The following is a 19,767-nucleotide window of genomic DNA, read 5'->3' on the forward strand; positions in this document are numbered from 1 at the left end:
TCTTCTTGGTGCTTTACCAAACTCTTCTGACTTGTGGGTTGCCTCCCTACCCAGTCAAATATCAGATAATTAACCTCATATGCATTAATCAAGAAAGCAAAATCCTAACAACTATATTCAATCAACAAAGCAATCAATTTGACATAATATTGCTTCTTGTGTTTCTGATCCTATGCAAGTTCAGTGTGATCCAAATTATTTGCAGCAACATGTCTATTCCTACTTGGGTTTGTTTTTGATGTAATGCTGTCAATGCCATTCCTTGAGGTTTCTCACTAACAGGAACTAGATAAATTCCCAGATATTTTTAAATAATCTATTTAATCTATATGTTTTGCTGTGTCTTAGATCCTAGAAACTTTGAAGCAAGTCCAACAGATTTTAATGTAATTTATTACCCAGTAAGTGCATATAAAACTGAAGTCCTATATTACAACAGACCTTCTTCCCTTCCATCACTACATGTTATCTTCCAGATGTTTTTCTATGTGTTAACTAGTATCATCTGTAACACACAGTCTCTAGTTTGTAGCCCTTTAAAGTCTGAATTGATACTTCCCATAGCTGACTCTGGAAGTACTAATTTTGCACAGTGGGACACCTGCAAAGCAGTAGCAAGGCAAGGCACATTTTGAAAGTGGTTTTTAAAAGCTGTTAAAAATGAAGTCATGGGTGAAATTAGAGAGAATCAAAGACGATGGAAGGAAAAGGAGGAGTTTCAAAAGAGATGTGTGCTATGATTTACATTTTTCCTAAAACACTGGCTAGAGCCAAACATTATGAGAGCAAAAATTTCCTCTACACAAAACACGCAGTAAAAAACTACACTGTCTGCTCTGTTTGAAACAATGTGAGACATGGGACAACTGTTCAAAGTTAAGCCATAGTCCAATTTCAAATGGGGAAACATTCTCAGTGTTTTTAGTGCCCTTATTTTGCTTCCTGTTGGCTGCATTAGCCTCATCTCTGGGGTACTTAAAAATGCAGTAAGGAAACAATCCTATGATACACCGAGCCCTACTCAGAGTAGCTCCATTGAAATTAATGAGCCTAAATTAGTCATATCTATTAATGTCAATGGTGCTACTCTGAATAGGACTAGCACTGAACACCACCCACAGTAAGTGAAGAATAATAGCTTTGATATCATTCAGAGAAGTACGGACATCAATAATACTTTCTTTCATAAGGAAGATGTTAGGTTAGCCATACACAAAGCAACACACAGGCAGTTGTATAGCTTCATCAAAACAATTGTTAATATATTTATTTATTTATTTATTACATTTATACCCCACCTTTCTTTTTTCATGAAACCCAAGGTAGCTTACATATGGTTCCCAGGCGGTCTCCCATCCAGGCACTGACCAGACCTGACCCTGCTTAGGAGCTGGCCTTATGTGCCTTCAGACCATAGCCTGGGACCAATAGAGATGCTAAATAACTCATCCATGGAGCCACATAATATGGAAGGTCGTATATTAATTTTAGAAATAAACAAAGCTTTTCGTATACAATTGCATATACACATGAAGTAACAGTGGTCTATCATTTGTAAAACCTTAATCCCAATCTGTTAATTCCTGGCCACCAAAGTTCAAGAAAGATGTGGATAAACTAGAGACCAATAAGGCAATATATCTAGAAGACACATCTTATGAAAAAATGCTAAAGTCACTAGAATTTTTTATTTTTATTTGCTTATTTATTAGATTTATATTCTGCCTTTCTTCCCAGTAGGAGCCCTGTATCCTAAATGAGCATGGGCAACATGTTTGACACAGAAATTTAAAACTTGAAAACACTGGTTCAGATTTGCTAGACACTATAGACACAGAAGAAAGAAAGATGGTCACATATGGTGTTCTAATTACTATGAAATTCATACATGAAATAATAAACAGTTAATCATTAGTTAAACATATGTATTATTTGTAACCACAGATATACTTTCTTACTTTTAGCAGCCGTCGTACTCTATCTAAAAAGAATCTCCAGCAGTTTTCTCTAGAGTTAATAAGACCAAGTCCTCTTATCTCACTCCTAATTCCTGAAGTTATACTGTCCATATCTTCATCACAGAACAGATCTGGAACCTCTCCTGCATTTAAAAAAAAAAAAGGGAGATTGAATCATAAGTTTCACTCAGTTTTACTATTTTGGCTCTAAATCTAGTAACACTCTTATTTGGGCTAACTCTGGATCAAAACAATGAAGCTTGTAACTGACGGCTGGCTTTACTATGGAATAACTCCATTCTGTTTAAAATATTGTTATATATGTATAGACTATTCTACCAGTTTGAAAGATATGTCTCATTCTGTACTTTTCAAGATAATGCAGGTCAGAAATAAATAAATGCATTCCCAAATCTTTTATTTTAAATAATAATTCACTTGCTCCAAACATGAACGTAGTGCCATTCTAGTCCATTTTGTTTTGAAAACTGGAGTGTTCCTTGCAAAAAGACAAGTAAAAAAGAATAGGTTAAGGCATCATTATGCCTCCCAAAATATGGTTTCTATAATATCTCTAAAGGCTGCTATTACTAGAAAATTCACCTCTCTGACTTATCTAAATAATAGGATGTTGATACGCTTGACCTCCCAATTAAAATGCTATTATTTAAATCACCACTGCTTTACCACTATTGATCTAAAACATGTATAGAAGCTACTTGCCCCACCCTCTCATTGGCACGCTGGAGTCAGTCAATTCAATCAATGGAAGGGAACCAATATTAAAGAAATACCTATCAATGGAAATTACACTTACACACTCCATGACCTTGATGTTAGCTTTGCCTTTTTTTAAAAGCAAAGTAGGCACAATACTGAACTTAGCTGGGTTAGCACACCTATTCCCAAAGGACATTCTGGAAAACATCTCAAAAGACAAATAATCCCCTTTTTAAAGTTCACTGAAACGGCAGATAATTTGTCATTGGGAGGATCTTTCAAGAAATGTGTAGGTCTAATCACCTGATGCCAACAAGTCATTAATCAGCACAAGAAAGCGTTCATCTGGAACTTGAGCATCTGTCAGCAAAAACACAGTGGGAATGTTCTTGGCTCCCGTCTTTATATACAGATTGGCAAGATCTACCTGTAAGAAACAGAGGCAATCATTCATGTTACAATAAAATGTTGAAACAAGAAGGGGTGGAAGGGTAGCCAGTGTGAAAATGTATGTAACTTGAGAGCAATGCACTGCTGCTTTGCACCTTTGCTTCATTTACATATACTTAATATGACTCATTTTTCCCCAGAGGGTTATTTAAAAACCAACTTGTGTTTTTTAAGATAGCAGACGAAGATAACTGTGCTTTGATAAGTTTGCATTTTGAAAATGAAACAAGTAGTAATCAATAAAATAAAATCTTCACCCTAGTATTCAGAAAATTGTTATTAATGCTCTTCCAAAACTCACTGTCAAGAACTCCTTGATCTTATTAATAATGCCTCTTTAATGGTCTGAAAGTATTTCACTGCACACCCATTTTATTTTCAGAATGAATTCATAAAGAAGAAAATTCCGTGCATTAATGCAGATGTAGATTTAGGTTATCTCAGCAACTGCTGAGGATCAGAAGACTCCTCTGCAATGATGCCTGTTAAATGTTCTCTAAGCTGTGAGGGAGACCTTACCCACATAAGCAGATATGACACAACTGGGGAAGTTAACCTGCCACATAGGTGGGGTTGATTGCATGGGTCTCTCCCACAGAATTTGTAGTGTGCTGATTCTATGGGGAAGACTGATGCAATTAGCCCACCCACATGGATGGGTCATTTAGAAGAGTCCCCCAGTTACACAGGATCTCCTTGTGGATAAGTGACTTCCATGCAGCTGAGAAAATTTTAAAAGGCACTTAAGTGTAGTGGGAAAGCACATGTATATTCCTCACACACACACACACACACACACACACACACACACACACACACACACACACACACACACACACACACACACACACACACACACACACACACACACACACACACACACACACACACACACACACACACACACACACACACTGTAGTAGACCTGGGAAAAGCACCCTTCAGGTGAGATCAATGGTCTGTTTTCCCCAGGTAGCATGCCATCACATGGGATGTACCAAAGCAGCCCCCAACAGGGAGGGACCACCCACTGATTACTGTTGCAGAACCTGTTGCAGAACACGCCTCCCAAAAGAGGCATCGGCAGAGGAGTAACGGTCTATCTTATAATGTTTTATAAAAGAGTCTGGAGTAGACCATACAGCCGCTCTGCAAATATTTGCAAGAGGTGCGTTGGTTGCGAAAGCAGCCATAGTGGCTGCTGACCTAGTCAAGTGCACCATTATCTTACTAGGCACTGGAAGCTGAAGCGACTCATAGGCCAATGCAATGCAGGCGCGCAACCAACAAGACAAATTTGAGTTAGCAACCTTTTCCCCCAGAGTTCGCGGGTGAAAGGATACAAACAATGAATCCGTTAATCTAATGTCCTGGGTTCGAGACAGGTAGGTCTTGAGGGCCCTCTGGACATCTAGCGAGTGCCAAGCTTTCTCCAGTGGATGGACGGGGTTCGGACAGAACGAAGGGAGAACAATGACCTGGTTGCAGTGAAAAGCTGGATTGACTTTGGGGCGAAAGGACGGGTCTGGTCACAATACCACTGAGTCCTTATGGAAGATGCAGAGATGGCGGGCTGAGGACAGTGCGTCCAACTCTGAAACTGTTCTCGCTGAGGTGACCGCCACCAGGAACAGGACCTTGAAAGACAACAGTCATAATGGCACTTACCTAAGGGGCTCAAAAGGAGGACGCTGCAGGGCTTGCAGGACCTTTGATAAACTCCATGAAGGAAAACGGTGACATACTGCCAGCGACAGTAGTGCAGCTCCCTTCAAAAAGAGTTTGGTAAGTGGGTGTGAGCGCATAGAAATGCCAGGAGATGAAACAGAGAGAATAGAGGATACGGCGGAAGCGTGGCGACGCAAGGTGTCTGCTTTAAGTCCCATCTTCAGACCTCTATGTAGAAACTGCAATACCTGTTGCACAGTAGCTTGAGAGGGTTGGATGTCATGGGACGCACACCATTTGGAAAAGGTAAACCAAGTACTCTGGTAGATGTGAGTCGTAGATGGCCTTCTAGATGCCAGAATTGTATCAACAACCTCCTGAGATAGTCCTGCGCAAATCAACTGACCCCATTCAAAAGCCAAGCTGTCAGACTGAGCCATTTTGGAGCGTCGCCCACCACTGGAAGGAAAAAAGCACTGCAGGATCCAGGTGGGTTATCCAATAGTAGGAAATGGCAATGTCCCACTGGAAAGGCAATATCGACAGGTCAAGTGTGATGCCGAGCCCACGGTACAATGTGAATGGTGGAAACAAACATCTCCAGAGCCTTTGCCAGAAGCATTACATCCACCCTTGAGCGACGTGACAGGAGCAGTGCCATATTCCTGAAGGCTACATTGCGGTCTGGTGACAGGAAGACCATGGCTTGTGTGGTATCTAATATCGCCCCCAGATGCTGTAGTCGCTGAGTTGGCTGTAGTTGACTCTTGTCAATGTTGACTAGCCAACCGTGAGTGCGCAGAACCTTGAGGGTATGGTGAACCTGATGGTGGGCCTGGTCCCTGGATTTCTCCCGAATCAGCCAATAGTCCAAATAGGGGTAGATATGGACACCTGGGAGGCAGAGGTAAGCCACCAAGGTGAGCAGCACTTTGGTGAATACTCTCAAGGCCTATGAGAGTCCGAATGGCATTGCCCAGTATTGAAAGTGATGTGGGCCAAAGGCAAACCGCAGGAACCTTCTGTGAGCAGGGCAGATTGGTACATGGAGGTAAGCCTCTTTTAGATCAATGGAGACCAGAAAGTCCCCCTGATGCAGAGCTTCTATAATGAATGCAAGGGACTCCATTTTGAATTGTCAATAATTTATTTATTTAATTATTTATTGTACTTATATACTGCCCCATAGCCAAAGCTCTGTGGGCGGTTTACAGTAACTAAAAACATTAAAACAAATATACAAATTTAAAAACACATCCTTTTAAAACAATTTAAAACACATGCTAAAATGCCTGGGAGAAGAGGAAAGTCTTGACCTGGCGCCGAAAAGATAACAGTGTTGGTGCCAGGCGCACCTCGTCAGGGAGATCATTCCATAATTTGGGGGCTACCACTGGGGGCCACCATTCACGAAACGGTTGACAGACTTGAGGTCTAACACCACCCTCCATGACAGATCTTGCTTGGGGAACGCAAACAGGAGAGAGTAAACCCCTCTCAACCTCTCTGCTGATGGGACTGGTTCTATTGCAGCTATATCGAGGAGATGTGCTATAGCTTCCTGCATTCCCTCCTTTGGGAAGAGGAGAAGGAAGAAATCTGTCCGGAGAAGATAAACAAAACTCTAGTTCGTAACCATGAGAGATCTCTAACCCAAGCGACATGTCTCAAACAAAGCCAGTGATTTGCATAAAGAAGCAATCTGCCTCTGACAGGGATAGTGTCAGTATTGTCTGCACTGATGAGTTCCCCTACCATCTGATGAAGCCAAGGAACCTTGTCATCCCTGGTTCTGAACTTTGCCTTGAAATTGCTGTTTCTGCCAGATTCCCCTGGAGGAACGGAAATCGGTAAAGCGAGAATCGCGGCCCCGTGCTCCATGAAAGGACTGAAACGAGCAGTATGGAGCGAAATGTCTGAATGACCTGCGATCATCCTTCTTGGATGTGGCTAACACTGGCTTTCAATTGTCCTTGGGGTCTACCAAGACCGCTTTGAGGGCTTCCTCTCCAAAGAGCAATGACCCCGAGAAAGGAACCCTAGATAAGTTGACCCTGGCAGTAGAATCCACGTCCCAGTGTCTGAGCCAAAGTGTATGCCAAGCCACTACCTCTGTGGCTAGGGCCTGTGCTCCCAGCTGAGTAGCATCTAAGGGGGCATCAGCCACAAATGCTACAGCCTTGTATAACTTCACCAGGCCCTTTCTGAGTCTGACCTGATCTGGATTAGGATTGTCTAAGAGTTCGTCCAGCCACATTATAGAGACTCTTGAAAATATGGAAGCTGCAGCAGAGGCCCAAATAGAGAAGGCGGTAGCCTCATGATTTTTATGCAGAGCGTAGTCTAGCCATCGCCCAGAAGGATCCTTAAGCTGTGAGTCCCCTTCTTTTGGCAGGAGAGACCTCGAGACCAAACTAGAAATTGGCACATCTATCCCTGGGATGTTCAGGTTACTCATGAAATCTGGAGCCAAGGCATAGAGTTTGTTGGCGAGGATAGAGAAGCGGCATGCCTGCAGTGGGCGAGCCCATTCCTCTTTGGTTAGCTTGTCGATGGGGTCTGGCACAGGAAGGTAGTGATCTGTCGACCTGGGAGATTTGAGAACTTGGCTCCCTTCACAGGAGGAGTGGTAGATTCAGATTGTAAAGGTTGGAGGCCTAAAGTGTCCAGAACTCTACGAGCGAGGGGAAGAGAGTCAGCCGAATCAAAAATGTGATAGGACAAGTCCTCCTCCAGTTCAGAATCACTGCTCCACTCAACTCCCTGGGCTTGAAGAGAATACGAAGGATCCTCCAACCTGGTTAGCCCATCGCTAATCCTGCCTCTAGCGACATCAAATGGGTTTGGTGAAGGAGCTGCATCATTACAGCTGTGATGCCCCATAGCGCTAGAGCAGTGATTTTCAACCTTTTTCATCTCACAGCACACTGACAAGGCACTAAAATTGTCAAGGCACACCATCAGTTTTTTAAGATTGTGTTTAAAGTTCAAAACTAAAATTTTAATCGTGTTATTTTTTTAAAAAATAAATCAGTGGGAAATCTGTGCTTGATGATTTTTGATGATGTCCCTTGTCTGAGTGTTTGAAGCCATGACCTGTTCTTACTCTTCATTGTGTTCATAGCAGAGAAACCAGCCTCACACAGATAAGATGTTGAGAAAGGAAGAAGTGCTTTAATCGCCATCTTTGTGATGATAGGGTATTCCTCTCAGATAGACAACCAGAATGAGGCCATATCTGTTGATGAGTGTTTCAGTTTCAGTCCTCTACTATTTCTGATTTCCGTCAGCTCATCTTCTTCTGCAACAGTTAATTCTGCTGACTCGCATGCACTTAACACAAATGGATCTCTCACCCAGTCCAAGGAAGATACATCAAGTGACGGGAAATACTTTTCAATGTTTTTACTCAGCAGTGACAAACTTTGTAGAATTAAATTGACAAGATTTTTATCCAGTTTGCAACTTTTTGTCAGTTCAAACATTTCAACTTTGTTCTCTTTTTTGATTCTGGCTCCCCACAGTGTTAGTTTTTCCTTAAAGGAGATAACTTTGTCAGTACAAGTAAGAATATTTTCATTCTTTTCCTGCATACTCTTGTTGAGTGTTCAAAGCTTGGAAAATGTCAGCTAGGAATGCAACTTTATTGCACCAGGTCTCATCACTAAGCAGGTCAGCCAGCTCAGACTCTTCTGACATAAAAAAAATTAGAAGCTCTTCCCTCAGTTCATGCAACCTTGAAAGCACCCACCCTCGAGATAGCCATCTCACTTCCGTGTGCAGTAGAAGTTGTGTGTGAGCAGCTTCCATGGCAGAACACAGTACTGAAAACAACCTCGATTTTAATGGCCTACTCTTGATGTAGTTAACCATTTTGATCGTCTTAGCCATTACTTTTTGGAGTTCAGGTAGTACTGATTTTGAAATGAGGGCCTCTCTGTGCAGGAAACAGTGTGTAAAAACAATGCCAGGGTTCTTTTGTTTGGCCAGTGCAACGAATCCTCTTAGGCTTCCCAACATAGAGGGAGCACCGTCTGTGCAGATGCTGATGCATGATTTCCATGACAAATCGTGAGAATTGAAATAGATGTTGACAACGTCAAAAATGTCTTGGCCTCTTGTTGTTTCTGGAAGTGATTTGCAAAATAATGATTGTTCAATGATGTCTCCATTAAAAACAAACCTGCCAAATGCTAGGAGTTGAACTTTTCCAGTGATGTCAGTTGATTCATCCACCTGGATAGCAAAGAAATCGGCTTCTTTAATGTTAGCTATCACTTGTGACTCAATGTCTTGAGACATGTCCTGTATACGCCGACTAACAGTGTTATCTAACACAGGGATTTTCAAGATCTCTTTTTCATATGTTTTGCCAAACATAATATTTACAATTTTACAGCATGCTGGTAAAATTACTGACTCAGCAATTGTATGAGATTTCATCTTTTTTGCCGCGATTTCGGCAATGGCATAGCTTGCTTCTTGAGCTTTGTCAGAAATAGTTGTGATTTTGGTAAATTATTTAGCCTGATGTGTTTGATCAGCTATAACCCTTTTAAAATAATCAACTGGTTTCTCACATAAATGTGAGTGCTTTGTGTGTCTTTTCAGCTTACTTGGAATCATAGCTTGGTTTGCCAGTTTCTCACCGCAAACAACCCACTTAGGATGTGGCACTTCTTCTCCCGATGAAATGAATCCGAAGGATAAATAGTCTTCATTATACTGGCACACGATGGTTTTAGAACTAACACTGACGGTACTATTTGCGTTACTACCTGAACTAGTGCCAGCCACACCTGATTCATTGTCATCGTCCAACTTACATTTTTAATTAAAAATCTATCCATGTCTAATAAGTGCTGAAAAAAAATTAAGAACTAAATTCAGAAATAACAAAATAACTAAAACAAAATAGAAATAACCAACTATTTATCTTGGCATTTTTGACAGTGTGGTAGTTTGAGACTTTTCTCATGCAGCAACACCCCAAGAAAGCTGAGCTTTTATGCAAAAAGGACTGACAAACGCATAAAACAGGCCAAGACCACCTAGGAAAGACCACCTACTAAATTGTTATTTATTTTAACTGATTTTAATACTGTGTTTTTATACTGTTGTAATAATGTATTATTGTAACCCTGGATATGAAATCCTAATCGCAATAATAATAATAATAATAACAATAATAATAATAATAATCACAACAAGACTAGATGCACAAAGGTTACTTCTAGTACAGCCCTGTAATTTACCCTAGAATAGACACTGGCAGAGTAGCTAACAGCACTGAGTCTGAGCTGTGTGTATGGAAGGAGAAAGGGTGGGGAAACCGTGTGAACTCTTCATGACAACCCCCCCAACGCATCTACTGGACTGGACAATGAGAACACACATCGAAGTAGTCATCCATATCAACTAAGGGAGGTGGGGAGAGAACGTCACATTCCACCATTCATAAGGCTACCTACGAAAATCACCCATGACCAGAGCCGCCCCTAGGCACTGGGAAGCGGGGCAGTTGCCCTGGGCCCCATGCTTTGGGCCCCCCATGCTTGGTGATATAGAGAAGCTGGGCTACGGCAGGGGTTTTTCCCACTCTTGGGGAATCTCCCGCTCTTTGGCTGCATGTGTGAGTGGCTTCCTTGTGCTGCCGCCCGCTCATCAGCTGTGTGCGATCTAATTTTAGGTGGGAGGTTTGAATCCCCTGCTCTTCAGGGATTCAAACCCCCCACCTAAAATTAGATTGCGCACAGCTGATGGGCGGACGGCAGCACAAGGAAGCCACTCAGGCACACAGCCGAAGAGTCTCTTCCCCCATCCCCACAAACAACTGACTGACTGACTGGCCAATGAAGTTCTCGAGGATGGAGCTCTTGCCTGCGCTCTGACTGCCCACCACGGCAATTTGCGGCAGGTCGAGGTGGCAACTCTGTCCAATAGAGCTGAATGCATCCCACAGCAATGACCTAAGGGGGGCAGATCCGCTTCCTCTCACAACCTGGGGCAGCAACCACTAAACTTCCCCCTCGGATTCTCCTCATCAGGCGTCAGCGATGCCCCACCCCACTTTCCACCCTGCCCTTACGTGTCAATCACTATCATTATTGCTCGACACAACTGCCATTTGCTAAAGTGAATTTTTTTAAGGGATGTTCTCGCGTGAGCAAACTCCCACGGCACACCAATGTGCTGTGGCACAGCGGTTGAAAATCGCTGCACTAGAGGGATGCTGTGCACCCTGCTGAAGCAATGGATTAACCTGTGACCGTGACTGTACTTGTGAGAAGAAGCCCAGTATGTCCTGCAACTGTGAGAGAAATTCCGGAGTCAAGTCCAACACCAGCAGAGGGGAAAGAGCGGCCAACTGAGGATCTGAGGGCACTGGCTGCACTTGGTGAGGGAGAGGTGGTTACCCTTGTTGAGGCAGAACTGCAGGGGTCTCATTGGATTGGCGAGACGAATGAGCTCTAGCCGCTGACGTGGGTTGAGTCAGACAGTCTAATGCTGGCTGGCTAGAGAACCCCTCAAATTTGTCCTCTGACAACCCAGTCGGTGAATAAAAGAGGGCTGTTAATCTCTCTTGGCCAGCATCCTCTGAGGCCAGGACAGACACGTATTGTGCTCGTCTGGCAGCGCTGTGGCTAGGTAAGTGTTTGGTTTTAGGACAACCTTGGAGAGGAGTCTGGGTTGCTTGTACTTTGTAGACTTGTGATGGGATCAGGCCTTGCACAGCCATTTTGCCCGTCACTTGGGCTGCCTCTGGTGGCTGATCTGCCATCATATACACGCACAAAGGTGGGGGGTACGGTATCTGTCACCAACACACGCACAAAGGTGGGGGGTGCGGTGTGGAGAGGGGTGTCAGTACATGCCCGCAGAAAAGGGAAGAGGTACAACCCCAGGTGCACTACTGGAGACTAAGTCCAAGAAATCACGCTCAGGTATACACACAGCGGGAGAGGTGCAGTACTGCTCCTGTGCACTAATATATGTAGAAGCGTGTCTGTGTCCTGGGCCCCTCTGTCACTTTCTGCTTTTAGGGTTCTTTTTTTTTTTAAAGAAAAAACTTTAGAACAATCTTTCTTAATATCCCCTTCACTGAAACATTCCACACACAAGAATGTGAAGGTGTGAGAAGGAGCAGGAAAGGAGATAAATCAAATGTTTCCTTAAAGAAAAAGAGCAGGAAAAAGGCAGCGGACAAAATGGTGCCTGCTGAAAAAGGGCGGGAAAATTAAAAAGAAAATGGCGTCCATCCAGACAGGCAGGACCAGGCTGTTCAAAAAAGGTGGAATGGCGGCTGTTACGTTGACAGGAGAGCCACCTGAGGGAGCAGAAGGATGAACTACCCTGCAATCACTGCCACCAGGAAAAAATGGGGTGATTGAGTCGCTGCCGCAACAACTGAGACTACAGCCGCAATCTCTTAACGGCAAGCCATGGGAGGGGAGAGTCCTCGCCATGGCAAGCACCACAGTCGCGATCTCATAATGGCCACAGTAGTGAGCCGTGGGGAAGTAGCGAGCCTGAGGGAGAGTGCCTGCTGGGAGAGCGCCAAGCTCCCAGCACCTGCAAGATAGGGAGCTGCAGCTGCGAGCTCCCAGCTGCCAAGGAAGGTCAGAAGCCGCTGCCAAAAAAAGCAGGAGCTGGCAGACAAAGGACGGGCTCTGCCGGGAGCTCAAGCAGCCGAAGGGAAAAAAGCTGCCACTGCGAAAGGCAGCCGGCACGCAGGACTCGGCGGATGAAAAAATGGCCAAATCTGAGGGGAACTCGCCGCCGCCGCAATCCCCAAAAGGCAGGGTGAGGAAAGAAAAGACAGACAGGGCAGGAGAAAATGGGGGGGGGAGAGAAACGACCACCCCAACTATCCCCAAGAGAGAAGTACAGTGAAGAGGGAGGGGGGAAGCAGTGGGAACACAACCACAACACAACCCCAGTTCCAACACTCTCACTCAAAAAAGTGTAACACACACTTAAGTTCTAAAAGTCCTACACTAAATGTAGATATAACTGCCTCGGATGAAGGCAAGAATGAACTGGAGTGGGAGGGGCTTGATGCCCCAGGTCTTGACTTCAATACATTCTTGCCTTCAGATGCTAGATGGCGCCATTACCCATGTGATGGCATGCTACCTGGGGAAAATCTATTTTGTAGTTCTAATGTTCCATCATTTAGGGCTCATCTACATGGTTTAGTGTGTTAGTGCCACTCATATCTCCTTATAATTAGAATGGTTCACATGACATTACCGGCAAACAAAAGCTATCATGCATTTCCCCCCTGTAAATCTGTACTAACCCAATCCTCTGATAATACACAAAGGAAAGGGAAAAATGTCTTCACTCTGTATCTCTAGTGCTTGCAGATGCTTTGCTCCAAAACTTTTAGATGGGTGTGTCAATTGTTCCTCTCTTCACACCCAATGCTGCCTCCTCCTCCCTTCATTCATTTTATTTCCTGTAGGCTGAAAGGCAAATTCCGGCTGCTCTTCCCCATTCTGCTAGCCTTTTTTATGTTGTTGCGTATTTCAGCTGTACTGTACCAGTGAAAATACAAATAATCACACTTCTGGGGTTTTTTTTTAAACTAACCTTACTGGTAGAACAATCTAAGCATGCTTGGTTGCCAAGTTAACCAGAGGGAGTTGAAATGTTAAATTAGAGGGTGTGCTCATTAGGAAACTGTGTGATTGATCCTTTCTCTCAGTGTGAATAGAAAACACCATGTTTGCAGCTGGCATTGAGCCTTTACTGTGGATGGTGCAAATAGAAAAAGGAGGCAAAAACAGTGTCTTTAGTATGAAGTAATTCTCACATGTGGATAAGCCCCCATTGTTTGTTAGCTGCATCTTTTCACTGCTCTGTCTGAATAGCACAAGGAATAGGCCTAAGAGGTTTTCAGATAGTGTTCCCCCAGACATGAGAGGCAAATCTTCTGGTGAAGATGGAAGAAGTGACACTTCCCTACTGTAGGCATTCTAGTTACCTCTTCATATATAGAAAGAGTATGTAAGCCACATACTTGCTTTATTTCAATTCCTCAGTTTCCAAACCTAGCAATTTTCAAGGTAATTATGTAATAAGTGTTTTCTTTACCCTAAGGTCTTGAATTGTGTAGTCTTTCTTCAGTGTAATCTGAAACACTTCAAGAGAGCCAATATAGGCAGCCAGTCTTGATAAGCTTTGTTTTCCACTGCCACCCACTCCAATCAAAAGTGCATAACCACGAGCAGACTCCAAGATTCGGCTGATACGACATCTGATGATGAAAAAGGAGCAACATGACTTTATGGCCACAGGAGATATATTTCATTATTGATTTATTTTAAAAGATCCTATGGATTCCAGGGTAGTGTTCAATAAACATAAAAAATAATTTTAAAAAATAAAAGGATACAATAAAACACACATAAATAAAACAATTTATAGACTCAGAGGCAACAAAAGACTGTAAAACAAAGGATGAGGCATTATAACTCCTTACAATGCCTTATGCATATTCTATGCATAATACCCAATGCATATCTTATTTTAATATGCTAGATGCAGGACTTAACCTGGTGTTAAAGAGATTGGCACCAGTTGTACATCTCTGGGGAAGGAATTCTGAAGATGGGGCACCATGGCAGAAAAGGATTCTCACTCCTTGATCTTCTGTGTACAAAAATGGATAATTCCAAGCAAGAATGTATAAATGGTGCAGAATAGTTTTGACATTTGTAACTAGATTCTAGGTAACTTTATTGAATATTACTGTTTGTCTTTTATGTTTCTATGTAAACCACTTACAAGATTTTTATTGTTATGCCATATTAAAAATTATTAAAAAATAATCAAATGATATTGAGCTCTAACAGGCTTTAACTAGACATTTACTTACACATGTTGTATGGCATCCTCGAATAAGACTATGTTCATAGATGCATTCAGTTCATTGTAGTTTTCCAGAGTCTCCACAAGTATCTTCCTTAGTACATCCCAATCCTTGACAGGCATGTAGTTAGGATCTGCCACACCACTTGCAAAATGACAGTAAATAAGTGGTTGTTGGAGAAGAATGGGATCTTCCAGATCCTAGCAAGTTGGTAACATGAAATCAAAAGTATTGACTTAAAAACACACAAATACATTATTGCTATTACAGTATATAATAAACACACACCTGGCAATGCATTGCAATTGACCCTACTTTAAATGTGCAGAGAATACCCTCCTCAAGTGCATAACTGTTCCTTTAAAGGGAGTGCAACCCCATCTAGAACAGGCAGACTCCCCAATTCTCAGACCTAGGAACCACTTATCCACAGTCTTTTCAGCTTTATGATGTTTGAGAAGATGGTTACTGGCCAATTCTAAGCATTCTTGATGTCAATTTTCTAGCTCTATTTCAATGGGGCTTCAGATCTGGTTGTGGAATGGAAGCTGCCTTTGTGTCCTTTTCTCACTGGGCTCCTTAAGGAGACAAGAGACTCCCCACCAGAAACACAAGTGAGGGCAGCACAAGAGCAGTATCCAGCAGTGTCAGTTCAAAGTCAGAGTCCAGAGTCTACCTCAAAACCAAGGGGATTAGGCAAGAATCAGGGTCAGAACAGTCCAGGGTCAAAAGGCAAGCAGTCTGTAAGCAATGCGGGTAAGAAGCAAGACAAAATACAGGTCCAGGGTCTACAGGCAATCTTTAGACAAGTCAGATACAGAACTGGAATACAAACATTATTCTAGCAACCCTTCCAGCCTAGCACTGGGGTTTTTATGCTGGAGCTGCTGAACCACACCCCACACCTCAGCTGACTCCCATTGATAATGTGCAGCCAGACCTATACTCCTGAGGAGACCTGGTTTGTAAATGGCCCCTTCTCTGGATAGGCCAGTCTCCATCTGGCATCAGAGGTGACGTCTCTCCCTTGGATTTGGGGCTGCTCAGCCTCGATGTCAGCCTGGGTGCAGATAGCCCGTCCTGGACCTTGTCATAGGGCCCTGGCCCCTCACCTTCAGTTGGAGCCTGAGCCAGGGCTGGTTCCAAGACTGGAGTCTCCTAGTCTTCCTCTGATGAGGACTCCTCTGATGAGGACTACCCTGGCTAGGACTGGACACTTTGCCAACCTGTGTGATGACCTCTGCAGAGAGAGGAGCAGGGCATTGTTGATTTTCTTGGGCTTCTCTAAGCTTTCCATAGCATTCACCATGGTACCTTCTGGATAAGCTGTATGAATTGAGTTATTTTTAGAAATTTGGGAATTCTTGGAAATTTAAGAACTATGACATTTTGGTGCTACTGTAAGTTTTAATGTGTACTAATTTTATTTTCTCCTGCTGATTTTCTGCTGTATTAGATTTTCTGCTGTATTAAGTTTTATGGTATTATCTTGTTTTGTATCTACTTGTTTTAATTTTTATTGGAAACTGCCCAGAGAATTTGTGTATTCAACAGCATATAAATTATGATAGGTATGTAAGGCCATTTCTCTTATCTGAAAGAATAAGATCAGAAAGAAGTGTCCAGAATTTCTTGGAAATTCTGATTGTGATACTAAATAGTTTTAAGATTGGCACACTTAAGCAGTTTTCATTATCAGTACTTTAATAGTATATAACTATTACCAGTATAGAGCTTTACCTCAAAGTATTTATGTGCCGTGTCTATCAGCTTTTTATGAAAAAAAATGCAGTCTTTTGCTCCCACTAGTTTATCTCCATAAACACGTGAAGATTCATGAAGCCACAAACGTACAAGATCATTTGGATGCTTTAGACACTCCAGTTTAGCAAATAAAACTCCCTACAAATAAAACAGAAAGAGTTTGTTTAAAAACCAATAATAATGGTAAAAGGCAATTATTGCAAGATACCCAAAATAGATAAGGCAATATCTGGAGCTTAATTTCTAAAACAATTAGTGCCACAGCTCAAAACTACACAAACCCCATAACTCTCCAACATGCAACTATTTCCTCCTAGCCAGGATATGTTGTGGCTGGTTATGGTTATTCTGTGGTAAGAGAAAGTTACTTTGTATACGCTCACAAGTATACTCTACTTTGCTATTATATTACATTTGGCAGTGACAAACAGGTTTTGGAGAACTATTGGAGGGATTGGGAATCGTCCACGATTGAATTGTCGATGAGGGTGCCGACCTGGCATGTATAACTGAGACCTGGGTGGGTGATCAGGGAGGAGTTACTCTTTCCCAGCTTTGCCCACCTGGGTATATGGTTCAACACTGTGGTAGATCTGAGGGTCGGGGAGGTGGAGTGGCTGTGGCCTATAGGAGTTCTCTCTCGCTCATCAAGCACCCTGTCCAGGTAACGACTGCCTTGGAGTGCCTCCACCTTATGCTGGGTCAAGGAGACAGACTGGGAATCTTGTTGGTGTACCGACCACCCTGCTGCCCAACAGCTTCCCTAACTGAGCTGACAGAGGTAGTCTCGGAGGTTTTGTTGAAGTCCTCCAGACTATTGGTACTGGGGGACTTCAACATCCATGCCGAGGCTGCTTTATCTGGGGCGGCTCAGGACTTCATGGCCTCCATGGCAACCATGGGGCTGTCTCAATTTGCTACTGGCCCAACGCATGTGTCGGGACATACTCTTGATTTGATCTTTGCCACTGGACACGGAGATGGTGATCTGGAGGTGGGGAGTTTTTCATCGACCCCATTGTCATGGACAGATCACTGCTTGCTGAAGTTTAGGCTTACAGCCACCCTTTCCCTCCGCAAGGGTGGGGGACCTATTAAGTTGGTCCGACCTCGGAGACTAATGGATCTTCAGGGTTTTCAAAGGGCTCTGGGGGATTTTCCGGCTGATAAGACAGGCGGTCCTGTCGAAGCCTTGGTCACACTGTGGAATGTGGAAATGACCCGGGCTGTGGACACGATCACTCCTGCGCGCCCTATCCCATGCAGAGCTCATGCAGCCCTGTGGTATACCCCTGAACTGAGAGCGATGAAGCAAGAGAGGAGAAGGCTCGAGTGCAGATGGAGGCGTACTCCTGACGGATGCAATTATGCCTTGGTAAGTGCCTCCACTAAGTTGTATACAGAAGCGGTGAGGGCTGCGAAAAAGCGACACTTCGCTGCCACCATTAAATCATCCCTCAACCGTCCAGCAGAGCTTTTTAAAATTGTCCGAGGGCTTTTACACTCTAGTCCTCAGGATATTATAGAATCTTCGGAAACCCGCTGTAACGAGTTCGCTGGGCACTTCCAAGACAAAATCTCATGCATCCGCCGAGACTTAGACTCCAATATTATGGCAGTTGAACCTAATGAGGTATCTGGAGCACGGTCTTGTGCTCATTTATTGGATGAGTTTCAGTTGGTACCGCTCGAGGACATTGACAAGGTGCTTGGACTGGTGCGTGCAACCACTTCTGTACTGGATCCTTGCCCCTCTTGGCTAGTGAAAGCTGGCAGGACTGGAATAGCCAGCTGGGCCAGGGAAGTGATAAATGCCTCCTTGAGAGAGGGAGTGGTCCCTAGTTGTTTGAAAGCGGCGGTAGTGAGACCACTCCTGAAGAAACCTTCCCTGGATCCAGATAATTTGAACAACTATAGACCGGTAGCGAATGTTCCATTCCTGGGCAAGGTCTTAGAACGTGTGGTGGCCAGCCAGCTCCAGGTGCTCTTGGATGAAACCGATTATCTAGATCCGTTTCAATCCGGTTTTAGGCCCGGTTTTGGCACCGAAACAGCCTTGGTCACCCTGTATGATGACCTATGTCGGGAGAGGGACAGGGGGAGTGTAACTCTGTTGATTCTCCTTGATCTCTCAGCTGCTTTTGATACCATCGACCATGGTATCTGTCGGGAGGCAGAGCTGGGGTCCCGGGGAGTTGGGAGAAGAGGATTCATATGGATGGCAGAGGGGAGGGGGAGGAACTTCCCCCCTTTGGAGTGAAGACGAAACAGAGGAAATGCCAGCGATAGGGTCGCCTAGCAACGGGGAGCCTGAGAGCTTTGAAGTTTCAGAATCCTCCCTGGATATTCTCACGCCTCCCCTTCTTCGAAGCTCAGAGCAAGAGGGGGAAGAGGGAGGGCTGCCCACAGCAGAAAAGCGGCGAGGCAGTTTACCATCAGCCCCTCCCCTATCCCCCATACTGGAATCGGAAACTTCAGACGAGGAGGGGCCGATGTTTCCCCCCTCACCGCGCATACGTAGACAGCTGAAAAGACAAGAGAGAAGGGGGGGAAGGCAGGCAGTACCTGAGGAGCAGTTAAGGAGGAACGAAAGGTTGCGGACCCGTTTGGCCCCTTCTTAAAGAACAGGTGGGAAGCAGCCCCTTGCTCTGTCAACTTTCTTCCAATGCCGCAGGACCTGTATCCCTGTATTGCTTCATGAGAAGACGCAGTCTTTGCTTGGACATTACCCTAATAAAACACGAATTACTTACAACCTCTGGTCTGGTTCCTGAGTCTCATCCTGGGCCTGACAGCTTGACAGAGCCACCTAAATCACCCTCAACGCTCTCTTCACTTGACTGGGACAAGATGTCAAAGGGAGCAGCGGGGGGGACGAACCCCACTTCTGAGATGGAAGAAGTGAAACTCTTGAGGACTAAGGTAGCTGATTTGCAGACGGATGTTCAAGCCCTGCTAGCAGCAGTCAAGGCGCTGAAGACGGATAATCAAACCTTGAAGGCCACGATAGACCAGATGCGAACAGCCCCTCCAACTGCCGCAGTAAAGGTTCCCATTGGACTGCCCCCAAAATACGCGGGACAAAGTGATCAGTTGGCAACCTTCGTGGCTCAATGTGAGTTATATCTGGATGTCAGGCACACGGAATTTCCAGACGATGGGGCTAAAGTAGCTTTCGTGATTAGCCTCCTGGAGGGAGAAGCTGCAAAATGGGTGACTCCGTATCTCGTGAGAAAGGATACTGTCTTAAGAAGGTACAGAGGATTTATACAGGAGATGACCGAGATGTTTCAAGACCCACAAAGGGCTGAAACAGTAGCGCGGCAGCTA

General features: G+C 44.1%; 1 protein-coding gene across 2 annotated transcripts in view; it reads right to left on the reverse strand.

Annotated features, from left to right (window-relative positions):
* The window catches only part of DNAH11 (dynein axonemal heavy chain 11), a 321,971-nt gene that overhangs the window by 119,059 nt on the left and 183,145 nt on the right, over positions 1 to 19,767 (reverse strand). For both annotated transcript variants that reach the window (XM_061586939.1, XM_061586942.1), the window contains 5 exons: positions 16,414 to 16,575; positions 14,680 to 14,873; positions 13,896 to 14,058; positions 2,982 to 3,105; positions 1,959 to 2,101 (listed from right to left, as the gene is read on the reverse strand). In XM_061586939.1, coding sequence (XP_061442923.1) covers positions 1,959 to 2,101; positions 2,982 to 3,105; positions 13,896 to 14,058; positions 14,680 to 14,873; positions 16,414 to 16,575 — 786 coding nt within the window. The remainder of the gene's footprint in view (positions 1 to 1,958; positions 2,102 to 2,981; positions 3,106 to 13,895; positions 14,059 to 14,679; positions 14,874 to 16,413; positions 16,576 to 19,767) is intronic.

The sequence above is a fragment of the Rhineura floridana genome, chromosome 10 (genome assembly GCF_030035675.1).
Source record: "Rhineura floridana isolate rRhiFlo1 chromosome 10, rRhiFlo1.hap2, whole genome shotgun sequence".
NCBI classification, from domain to species: domain Eukaryota; kingdom Metazoa; phylum Chordata; class Lepidosauria; order Squamata; family Rhineuridae; genus Rhineura; species Rhineura floridana.